The 12,348-nt window shown below is 39.6% G+C and overlaps 2 protein-coding genes across 2 annotated transcripts; one reads left to right on the forward strand and one right to left on the reverse strand.

Moving 5' to 3' along the window:
- Positions 1-1,697: 1,697 nt before the first annotated feature.
- On the forward strand, positions 1,698-5,589 carry LOC114870467 (alpha-internexin-like). Its single transcript, XM_029175091.3, has 5 exons — positions 1,698-2,117; positions 2,862-3,092; positions 3,177-3,704; positions 4,765-4,889; positions 4,979-5,589. The coding sequence occupies exons 1-5, from the start codon at positions 1,821-1,823 to the stop codon at positions 5,172-5,174; spliced, it is 1,377 nt and encodes a 458-aa protein (XP_029030924.1). The 5' UTR covers positions 1,698-1,820; the 3' UTR covers positions 5,175-5,589.
- Positions 5,590-5,819: 230 nt separating this feature from the next.
- On the reverse strand, positions 5,820-10,378 carry pcgf6 (polycomb group ring finger 6). The gene is made up of 10 exons (XM_029127595.3): positions 9,886-10,378; positions 9,679-9,778; positions 9,390-9,486; positions 9,158-9,213; positions 9,015-9,074; positions 8,738-8,855; positions 7,955-7,982; positions 7,670-7,768; positions 6,673-6,759; positions 5,820-6,578 (listed from the first exon to the last, which is right to left on the reverse strand). Exons 1-10 carry the CDS (start codon positions 9,958-9,960, stop codon positions 6,528-6,530), a joined length of 771 nt encoding a protein of 256 aa, XP_028983428.1. The 5' UTR covers positions 9,961-10,378; the 3' UTR covers positions 5,820-6,527.
- Positions 10,379-12,348: the final 1,970 nt, after the last annotated feature.

The following is a 12,348-nucleotide window of genomic DNA, read 5'->3' on the forward strand; positions in this document are numbered from 1 at the left end:
ATCGTTTCCCGCCCACACAGCGGTGGCGACCAATCACGCTCATCCAGAAGCGGGCACGGTGGCGAACAGTCACGCAGCCTTCCACAGTGCACGAACGCGGCTTTAAAGGTACGACTCCTGGTTAAAGCGTACTGTATTCCTACCGACCGTTAAAGGCAATTGCGCAGGTATTTACATGGGAGGATACGCCAAATATTACGAATTTCGTCAGACAATTACAAGATCTAATAGTTATTCATTTAATTTTCTAATTTGTAACCACCTTTTAACAGGATGGGCGAGCGAGTGAGTGCAAAATGCATAAAAAGTAGAAGGACAAGCAGTAGAGCAATAAAGAAATCACAATATCAGTGAACTCCTTTGCATCAGTCCAATGCTGCTCCTTCTGGGCAGCAATGACTCCCAGCAGGAGGACTCTACTGAGCCCTCACTGGAGCAGATCACAGCGAGGAGCTTGTCACTGGAGGAGATACTCGGCCCCATCACTACATCATGCAGTGACTGCTCCACAGCAGCATAATCTACTTGGTCTACTGCGGTTTACTCCAGATTTAGAACCTTAGGCGGCAGGAAAACAGACGTAATAGTCACACACACCCTTGTGTGCATAGTGCTACATACAGGTCAGTGAAGCTGCATGAGATACAAAACAGACAAGCTGGTGGGCTGTTTCCAAAATGTTAATTCAGTTGTGGCCACAGGAATTGAATCCCCCTGCTGGCCAGATTAACGTCCTACTGAGCCTGGAGCAATGATGAGTTGCTGGTTGTTAGCTGGTTGAACATAAGTGGAGGCCACTTCTAACAATAAATGTTCACATGTACCTCTGAATCATCCCAAGGTGAGACTTACAGCAACATATCTCAGCTCTTAGAAAGCAAAAATAGAAAGCAGGAATTTACTGGTTTCTTTGAATATTAATTTTTAATGTGCAAAGTATAATATATTAAAGACATAGCAGTAGTAAACTTGAGGAATGTGTTTGTGGCTTGTAAAGTATTTATTTAATCATCTTTGTCTATCATGTGCCTAGTTGTTAACTGAATAGTATAATAAACACATTTTGTACTGTTTAAATGCATTGTGTGATTCTAAACCCCTAATATGTGATGCGTTCTAACAGTAGTTATTAATCATGTTTTGCTTAAAATGAGCGTGTCCTTATTTTGCTGCACGACCCCCACACGTCTTGTCCTGGTGCGCCCCCGTGTGGTAGACAGCTGCTTGTCCTCTTCTCGTACGGTAAAACATTATTGTTACTGTGAACGTGACATTTGCTGACTGCTTGGTATGGCAAGTATGTAATAAAGAAAGGAGCTGAATGAAAAATGCTTAATTGGTGTAAAGCACACAATCTAAAGGCCTTACGTTCAATCAGGCCATAACAGAGTCAATACATAGACAAGTATATATGTCTGAACTAAATGAACACTAGATGCCACACACACACACACACACACACACATACACACACACACACACACACACACACACACACACACACACACACACACACACAGCACATAGCAGCAGATCTGTCGGAATTCAGAATTTTATCTAATATTTCATCTAATATTGTTATTACCTCAATCTGAGAGGAACTCCGAAATCATCTTAACTTAATGCTTTGCAAAGCTATTCTGAAACAATTCTCCATTAAGTTAATTACTGTTATGCCTTATATTCCACCACATTGCTGTTACATAGTCTTCTTGTGCGTGTCGCTGTGCGTAAAGTGGATCGCTCCACCTCCAGCCCGCTCTGTATAAGCTCCCGCAAAGCTCCTTAGGAGCCAGTTTTACCACTGACTCACGGCAAAGATGAGCTACGGAGACCGATACACCTCGTCCTCCTACCGGAAGGTTTTCGGGACCTCTCCCAGGTTTCCTGCCTCCTCCTCCTCCTACATGAGCAGCGCTCCTCCGCGGGCATCTCCGGGGCTGAGGTCCCTGGGCGCCACCCGCAACAGCGCGTCATCCGTGGCCGTGTACAGACGGGCTGGACGGGCGTCCGCCGCTTTCTCTCCGCTTCCCGTAGACACCCTCGACTTGACCCAGACCTCGGTGGTCAACAATGAATTCAAAGTCATTAGAACTAATGAGAAGGAGCAGCTGCAGGTGGGCTTGAACAAGCTAATGGAAATTTAAATCAGTTACATTTCTCTGATTTTATCTAACAAAATCCTTTACGTTTCAACTTAGGCCACATGAGAATCTTGTAATTCTTTAATTCTACTTGTGTTTTTGTTTACTCTCTGAATGTAGAGCAAATAGAGTTGCAGCTTTAGTTCACCTGTTCACCGATCACCTTAATCTCCCAGTTTTCCTAAAGGTCACAGACTTGGTTAAATGTCTGATTAACTGCCTAAAATCCAAATACATAAAAATGTCATGTTTGACAGTTGTGTTTCAAGATATTTCAAACCACTTGCTCTTTTGCTTTCATCTCTGTTCCAGGGTGTATAATGTCAGTGAGGCTAGTTTTCAGTGCTGAGAACTGCCCGAGTCTGATGTTAAGGTGTAGTTTATTTCCTCCTAGAAAGCTGGTCATAACTATTCACACACTGTTAACAGGGCACTAAGAGAGATCAACCATTGTAAAGCTTTTCCTGATTTCAATTTTCTGGCAGATATCTACTCAATTTGCAGCAGCAGTAGCAAGAATCCTTTACCAAAAACGCTTTAGTAAACTTATAGTTAAGCACAAAGGGAGGTAATTTGTAATTTCATGTTCTAACTCCTAATTAGCAGTCAGCTTTCATCATTGGTTGGTGGAGCTTAAATGTGCTGTGAATTTTTCCACTTCTTATTCGCTGTCCTCTAATGGGGTTATGATGAATTAGTGCTTGTCCTGTCACGCAGGGTCTGAATGACCGCTTTGCCATGTTCATCGATAAAGTGCGGCACCTAGAGCAGCAGAATAAAGTGTTGGAGACTGAGCTGGTGACGCTGCGGCAGAAACAGAGTGAACCATCCCGCGTGGCTCAACTTTACCAGCAGGAGATGAAGGACTTGCGGTCACAGCTGGAGGAGCTGAGCAGGGACAAGAACCGCATCCTGATAGAGAGAGACAACATGGAGGAGGAGCTGCAGGTAAACCCAATCTCCCACCAAATACATTGCCTTCATCTTATAATAATTTTAAATCTTAATTCCTCTGAAATGTCCAAAAATTAGAAACTCAATGCAAAGTTTGATGAGGAGGTGAGGGCACGGGAGGAAGCAGAGCAAATCTTGAGGTCGTTCAGGAAGGACGTGGATGATGCTACAGCGGTTCGCCTCAACCTGGAGCGTCAGGTGGAGTCACTGATGGATGAGATCTCCTTCCTGAAGAAGGTCCACGATGAGGAAATCCAGGAGCTGAGCACGCTGATGGAGGCCCAGCAGGTCTCCGTGGAGCTGGAGCTCGCCAAGCCAGACCTCACATCGGCCCTGAAGGAGATCCGCAACCAGTACGAGTCCATCGCCTCCAAAAACCTGCAGTCAGCTGAGGAGTGGTACAAAAGCAAGTTCGACAGCCTCAGCGAGCAGGCCACCAGAAGCAACGAGGCCATGAGGGCCAGCAGGGAAGAGATCAGCGAGTTCAGGAGGCAGCTGCAGTCCAAGACCATTGAGGTGGAGACCCTGAGGGGCACCAACGAGTCTCTGGAGAGGCAGATCTCAGAGATGGAGGATTCTCACAATGTTGAAGTCACAGCCATGCAGGTAAGTAAACAGAGATTAACACTGACACAGATTCTCTATGTTTGTTTAAATTATATATTTTCATATTTACCCTTGTACTAAAATTGTGTAACTACAATAACTTCCTCAAATATCCTTCTTTCTACTATTATGACTAGAAAACTTTTTTTAAAATAATGATCCTGTTCTAATATTTTATTTCCCCAATACATATGTGTAATCACTACTCCAAACCCTTGTTTGGAATAAAAACAATGGTCAAAGTTGATGCACCCAGTGCTCTGTCACCTGCTGCCATGCTGCCGACAAAGACTGTGTGAAGGCCATCACTGTCTACATCTGGGTAAAATAATTGGACTAGAAGCGAGCAGATCCCATGGCTTGAGTGAAGTCGTTAGCCAACGGCACACAGCACAGCATAGGCATTAAGGACTGAGCTCTTGCTGCCGTGTTTTATTAAGCAAAATTGTGATAATACTAAAAATATTTTGCTGTTGTTACGGTGGCAAAATGCTTCAAGGGTTAAACTAATTGTGAGAATTAAATTAAAATGATATTGCCTATGGACACATGGAGCATTGGAGCTGGGTTTCAAACTACCACATAATCAATCCACAGCCACCTACAAAAGCAACAGAGCATACTGTCAAACTGTTTAAAGGCATTTTGTATATCAGCCACATCATCACTATATGTCCAAATATAACAGTATCTAGTTAAAAAAAAGAATGTTTAGCTTTAAAAAGTTAAAGTTTAGCTTTACAAAGCTAAATCTGCACAATATAAGAGCGGCATGACTTTGACTGACTTACGTTCAGCAGTTTGGTGTCTCTAACACATAATCTGATTCAAGTTCAAGGTATGGGCATGACCTTAAGTATGTAGCAGTCACTTTAACAAGCCTCTGTGAGACCGTGTGTGACCAAAACAGAACTGACCCTGAGTGTCTATCAGATTAACCCTGGACCTGCTAAGTCGGATTCAGGAAGGCCATCTGCTTTCACTGGCTTTTTACAGAAGGTAAAGCTAAGCCCCAAAGGTTATTGTAGTCCCCAAATCTTTGTCATTTCCAATGCAACAGGAAACTATCGGCCACCTGGATACCGAGCTGAGGAACCTGAAGGGTGAAATGGCCCAACACCTGCGGGAGTATCAGGACCTGCTAAATGTCAAGATGGCCCTGGACATAGAAATTGCTGCCTACAGGTGCTGACTGGAATAGTGTCAAATCAAACCCAAGGCTGCATGTAGTAAGCCTGGGCCCAGTCTGACATATTTTCCTTTGATGCTGATAGGAAACTTCTGGAGGGGGAGGAGACTCACTTTAACTCAGGGATGTCATTTGGCGCAGCCAGCTACAGCTACCAGCCCCAAGCCTCCACCAGCGCATCCAGAAGCAGCCACAGGGAGAAAGAAGGAGCCACCACAAAGGAAACCTTCAAAGAGATCAGTGAGGATAAAGATGAGGCAGACATCAACTCCAACAACTAAACAAAGATAGACAGGCACATCTGGAGTGAGAAAAACTACTTTAGACTGTAAAAGTGAAGTAAGCTTTTAGTCATATGCTGTAATTAATATGTTATGGGGCTGATAAAATGATTCACATTAGCATTTAAAGTCAATTAACGTATTTGTTAAAAAAAAAAAAACATTTTCTAGTATTTTGAAAGTGAGCGTCCAGTACATCATGTTGTGTCCAACTCCAAAAAACAAGACAGAGCAAACAAAATAGTCTGACACTAGGGGCCTAAAAACTGTAAATATGGACAATCAGCACAAACATTCTGGGGGCAGAAATAACAGTCGATATGCTTTAGTAATGACATATGTGGTACAGTACATATCGTCCTTCTGTCCATGTTCACAGTGCTGTCACATGCTAAATAAAGTCATGAGACAAGTCTTTTATCTGCTTTCACTCACTCTCTCTCACACACACACACACACACACACACACACACACACACACACACACACACACACCTTGTTGTAGTTGCTCACCAAACTAGTGTCAGGTCTACTGGGACATGAGTGGAATGTTAAGATATTAGGTGAAATGGTGTTGTCATAAAGGATATTAAATGTGTATTACTAATAATGACCAACCGAAAAACACAAAGCTGAAAATATGAATGCACTTTAAATTTTTTATTCTACTGACAAAAGTAGAAAAGATACTTTTACACAAACACTTATAAAATATCTCTTTATACAAATTAGTGTGTACCAAGTTGCACTGTGAGGAAATTATTCACATCAACAGACATTCTATAATAGTTAATCTCTTTAAATTAAATGTGTAACTGAGAAGCAATCAGTACATAGTCCCCTTTAAGCTCTATATAGCCACACAAGCCTTTGGTACAGTAATGGTACAGTAGTACTTTAGCTTTAAGCCCTTGGAATCGGTCGCCCCTTCATATAAAGATCCCCGATTCCCAAAAGCTGAAGTAAACAGATGCACAGACACTGTAAAAGAAGAAGTGTCAGATCCACAAACAGTCCAGTTTCAGGAAAACAGAATCACATTCCTGGGTTGGGGTGGGGGGACAAAACTGAAAATTATACCTTTGTAGAACAAATAAGAATCTGTAATTCACATCCATCAACTACATATTACGTCTGAATTCTGGCACCCAAATTATATTATATAAATCAAATATGCCACCACCATTTAGCAAATTTCTAGCAGACACGCAAGTTGACCTAAATACTGTCAAGAGTGTTTTGACTACTCCCTCCTACACCTGTGGAATAGCTATAATTCAATAGAAAAAAATAATGCACAAGAGTCTGAAGAAACATCCATTCCTTCGAGAATTATTTATCCCCCCTCTGTGCTCAAGACTCGGAGGGCAACACCAAGCCAAAATGCAGCACCAGGAGACCATCCTGAAGTAAAGAAGAAGCAAGACCAAAAGAATCAGTCAACAGTACAGTCTAACCAGGCCTTGGATTGAGACGTGTGTTGGCTTCTGGTGCTTACCTGCACTGCATCTTGGCCCACAGAATTCTGCACATCTTTGAGCGACTGGTAGTGATCTAGAAGATGGTCTCCACAAACCACATCCACCTGCACAAAGCAACAAAACAATTGAGGCCACCGCCTCTGAGAAATAAATAGCCTTCTCCCAGAATAATCTATAGCTGCAGCCCTTCAACTGTGAATGGTCACTGGGTTCATCTTTTCCTGACCTTCCAGGTTTGTACAGATAGACCAGCACAGTGCAGCCTTGAAGCCAGGAAATCAGTGTAAGCTGCTAATCCTTATCCACGTGTGGCTAAATACAACACACAGACACCTGAGGTCTGTCTGTCAAACAGGCCACCCATAACCATGTTACTCTGTTTGAGGAATACATAACATGTCTAATCGTGACACTAACAACTATTATAATATACATTTTAGTGGTCTACTGAAATAAGGTATCACTGCGTTAATAATTTAATCACACTAAGGTTTTCATTATCAGCGTCACATGTCTTTTAGATGCAGGCAACCTGCTGAGTTTTGACCAGGGTAGTTAACCCTCCACCTTTTTCCAGTATTTAGCCTCATCACATCAGTTTACATACAGTGACCAGCCACTGCATTAACACCACCTGGTGGTTGTAACATTGAGGTGGACTAATGTCAATATGGGGGAAACACGCAGTGAAAGAAAAGCTCAAAATTTATTGTGGAGTTGGAGAAATGCATCCACAAATTGCCCAAACAAATAAATTAGTCATACAAAACTGGGTGATTTTGGCATAATTAACTTCCCAAAAGTAATGTGTTGACAGTAAGAGTGGACATTAGCACACATTGCACTGTCTCTTCAATATGCAAAACCACTGTCCAGAGTTCCTTGGCCCAACTTGGTCACTAACAACTGCCACAGTGTAGTGTAGTGTAGTGTTATGTACTGTTGGGGTACTCTGTCACTGACTAACGCAGCAATCAGGAACACACCTGTGGTCATGTGATTGAGTGGACTGACCTGACAAGTGGAACTAAGCTCCATCTTTCTCCTGATGAAGAGCTCCACATGACGGATGGTGGCTTCACTTGACACACGAATGTAACGTCTCTCTAATGGCTACACAGGAGCAAAGCGGTCAGATACTACTGGTATGTTTCTTCAAGAGATGGGGATTTATCAGTGATCTATCGACAGGTGCATATATGACATTTACACTGTACACTTAAAAAAAAAGGAAAAGGAAAATAAAAAGGACAATTACATTATCTGCACTAATGCAATTGACAAAGTTAAATATGATACCTTATAGTCCTCAATTCCTTCTTCAGCTCTGGAAACAACACAAGAATCAAAATAAGTACATTCAAAATTTTACTTTGTTTCATCCTTTCAGTTTTATTATATAATATGCATTTCAGTTGTAAGTTGAAGTAAATATAATAAGATAAAAAAAGAAATTACGCGGGACAGCTGATCTGTTGTCGAAAAGATGCCCAATGCTGATAGGCTACTTAAAACAAAATGTTGAATGCGACAAAAAAATTAAAGATTAAAAGATGATAAAATTATGAAAATGATAAAAAAATGAAATTAAATTAAATGAAAAGAATTGTGTATAGTGTGGATCTGACGGCTTAGCCAGACAAATCATTAAAAAAAGACAAGTATGAGTATAAGTTGGAAAAAAAAAACACGAGGAACAAAATTGAATAATGTTAAAAGTTGAAAAGCTGAAAGCGTGAAAAGTAATAGCCCCCATCTCCAAAAGATGACACACATTTAGAAAGTTGAAAAACAGGGCGGAATAATAAGAAACATGAAGAGCGAAGATAACAATGGTGTGAGAGCTCTTACTAGCTCTCACAGTAATAAACCTTGTGTGTTAAGGTTGTGTGTTAATCTAAGCAGGTCTGGTTAAAAATAATATTAAGAGGATAAATAAAAACGAGACAGGAAGAATCAGTTAAGCTTATTTTAGTCTATTCAAAACATTTGACCTTTTATCTAGTTTTTGACAACGTTGTGCATGACCTAAATAGTAATTCAAAGGTATAGAGTGTGTTAAATGTCCAGTGAAATCTTTACCCTACAAACTCCAGCAGCAGAGACACATCCAGCTCGGGGGGAATGGTGAACACAGACTGAGGAGCGTTATCTTTCTTCTGCCTCTTTAACACAAGAGGGCCTGGAGAAGAAACCACCACTGCAAGGAAGAAAGACGACGAAAGAATAAGCACATGAATTACCTGAGAAACTAAATGTAAACATTGATAGTTGGCAGAAAACCTCCATTCTTGCATGTGAAACATACAAATAGTAAATTGAATTGCTTAATGTCAATTATTATTATTATTGATTTTACCTTGTTTTGGCACCTCTAGTCCTCTCTCTTTGTAGAAATTACACATTTGGTCACGTTCCACTGTAGGAAATAATTTTAATTGAAAATGACATAATTTACACAAATCTTGTTAAATAGACGTGACTGTATACATACAAACTTACACTCTTCCAAGAAGGGAACCATTTTGTAAACTATGTCCTGAAGTTGTCTGTCAGGCCTGAAAGAGAAGAACAATTTGCTTAACAATTTTCTATTCTAAAAATGAAAAATTTCCACATCCTCAGTTTATTTATTTTCTCCTTTGACTAAATTAAAACTAGCTATTAAAGACTTGGTCGGTAACCTCAGTCTACACAATAATACACACAAGTCTACAATTATAATGAAACCCACCTGATGTTGTAAAGGGGCTGAGTCTGATGGACAACAATGTTGCATGTGGGACACCTGTTGCTGTAGAAGAAGTGCTTCACAATGCAACTTTTACAAACTGTGAGAAAAGGAAACAAACAGGAAGTTATGCAAGTGGTTTACCCATAATATTATATGATAATATCAGCAAACCTTCGACTTTAGTTTGGATAGATGGTGTTACTGTTTACGCTTATTTAATCACTACATCACGTTAGAACACTTAAAATCAGAAGTTCTTCAGAAAGTGGAAGACGTGCATGTTGCTCACATGTGTGAAGGCACTCTGTGATTGTGGTAGCGTCGATGAGGAATCCACAGCAGAGGGCACATCGGATGTATGGATAGAACTGGTTGAGGGGGAGCTTAGGCTGCAAAAACGTAAGCAAACCTTAGATCTAGATTAAATTAGTCAAACAGGCCGTATTTGACGACTAACGCCCAACATGATAGCTATTTGTTTGTAAACGTGTCTAACCTCGTCGTCTGAATCGTTGTCCGATATATTCGTTGATCCTTCATGACTCACGCGACCACATGGAGGCGATGACATTCCCGAAAACAGAACCTAGTTAATGACAACCTTAACGTTTCTTTTATTGCTAAGGAAACGAACTGAAATATAGATGGTTTCCTCTACAGTGCAAATTAGCTATAGGCGTTGATAATATTTTGATCTGTGAAGTAACCCGCGGTCAATTAGCTACGGTCTGCTAGCTGGATATCGTTAGCATGAATGTGCTATACACACAAACACATACACCTGAAACTAAACACAGCTAACGTTAGGCCTCTAGTTCGATCGTTAATCGCAGACCGACTGAGTTAAAAGTTGTAGTTTCCGTTCACGAAAACGTCAATACGAAACTAAATGATTTCCTAACTTTGTGCACTTTGTTGCCTTCTTCGTAACCTAATTTCGCTCGCGCGTGTTCCACAAGCGGCAATAATACTGCCATTTCCGGCTTCAAATTTTCAAAATAAATATGGACTAGCAAGAAATAAATGATAATTTATAAAAACAAATCTGTTGCCAGCAGATTTAAACCGATCTTGTTGTGGAATTTATTATTATTATTATTATTATTATTATTATTATTATTATTATTATTATTATTATTATTATTATTATTATTATTATTATTATTAATTTACACAAAAATATTATAGAAAATTTGTCTGGATTGCGTGTTTGGGTTGCTAAAAGGATTTATTTTAAATTTTAATAAACAACATCTCTCTAAAAATAAAAAAAATCGGAATATGTAAAACTATTATGCGAAACTGTTTATTTTGAAAATACAATGACGTGTATTCCGGTAGGGGAAACAAGCTCAAGCTGTCATCGTGACGCTCAAATGATAAATGAAAAAAAGAAATAGAAGATATGCAGCCGTATATTTATAGTATAAGTTCTCTGTTGACTTTACTCTTGCTAGTGTTAATAATTTTTTATTTTCTCTCGTTTCTCTTTCTTTTTATTTCTTAGCTGCTTCATACCTGTTAGGTGGTATAATGCCAATCAAATTTGTGCTCTTTGTGGCCCAGCGTGATCATAATACATGATGAGGAAGCATCCTTAACTATACGACTGACTTTCTTTGTATCTTTTCATCTTTTAGTTACTGTAGCTTATCTTGTACTGCCCTTCAGAGTTTGCTTTAAGTGCCCACTGCCCAAATGTTTGCTGTAATATTAGTCTGTTTCCAAAGCTAAAGAGAGACATCCACGAAGAGAAACACTTGGTGACTCAGAAACTCCATAAATATCTGCTTGGCACTGTATAAATACAAACAAACATAACAGAACACAATATGATCTTTCAGACATATGTAATCATTTATAAAATGTTGCATTGTGTTGAAGGAACTTGTGAAGCTGAGTTTGCAGCAATGAGTCAGTCTTGCTCATTATCCTCTAAACATTCTCTCCACTTGTTGTAATCAGGCAGTTTCTGTGCAGTTACCCACGACTTCCTGTGGTTAAATATTTACTTTTGAGAGAATTCCTGTCTGTGAGAGGATGCATGAAGGAATACAAACCCTAGTTGTCTTCTACCAGTTAACTTCTCATCAATAAAGGCATATCTAATAAAAACTATCCCAGGAGCATCCCACAGTCACTGTCATTACTCTTATTTAGCTAACATGCCATGCAGACGCCACATGGAAACACTCCCACTCCTTTTTTCCAGATCTGAAGTCTGTACAATTTTTTTTTTATTATTATTTCTAGATTTTAAAATATGGGTTTAGGGATTCCTGCAATTTTACTGAATATCGTGTGTGTTGGATTTAGATTATCATAGCTTTCAAACACAAACTGAATGCTGAACTTTAAACTTTCTGTTTATCTAAAGAATTTGTTGGGAAATGTTACATCAATCTATTAAAGAATGATCGAATACATTTGTAGAACAGGTAACAGATTTACTTCTTTACATCTTAGAATTTCTTTTTTTTAAGTAAACAAACAGACAAGAACTTGAGGATTAGCAGTGTTTCGAGTGTAAACACAGGCATGAACGAGTGGAGTTAGTCTTCTTGTGTTTTCATTTGTTGATGCTGTGTCCTCAGCTGCACTTTGTTCAGCCTCGTTTGTAGTGTGTATTGCGTGTTGCTGACCTCTTGGCTATGTCACCATACAGAATAAGATCCTTTGAGAGCCATGATTGTCTATTCAGAATAGAATATGCTAATTTATCTAAAACATAAAATATGGTTTGATCTTTGCAAAAAAAGGTTGTGTACCTTACTAGTGATGATACTATGATTATACATATAATGTAAACAAGTTCAACAAAATCCATCCCACCTATAACAGATTGGGCACAACAATACAGTGACAAGCATTTTCTATATATATTAATCATAATTAAATAAATAAACAACTTCATATTAACAGGTGGCAAAACCAGACAGAAGACTTGGATTTCCAATGA

The sequence above is a fragment of the Betta splendens genome, chromosome 15, assembly GCF_900634795.4.
Source record: "Betta splendens chromosome 15, fBetSpl5.4, whole genome shotgun sequence".
Classification (NCBI taxonomy): domain Eukaryota; kingdom Metazoa; phylum Chordata; class Actinopteri; order Anabantiformes; family Osphronemidae; genus Betta; species Betta splendens.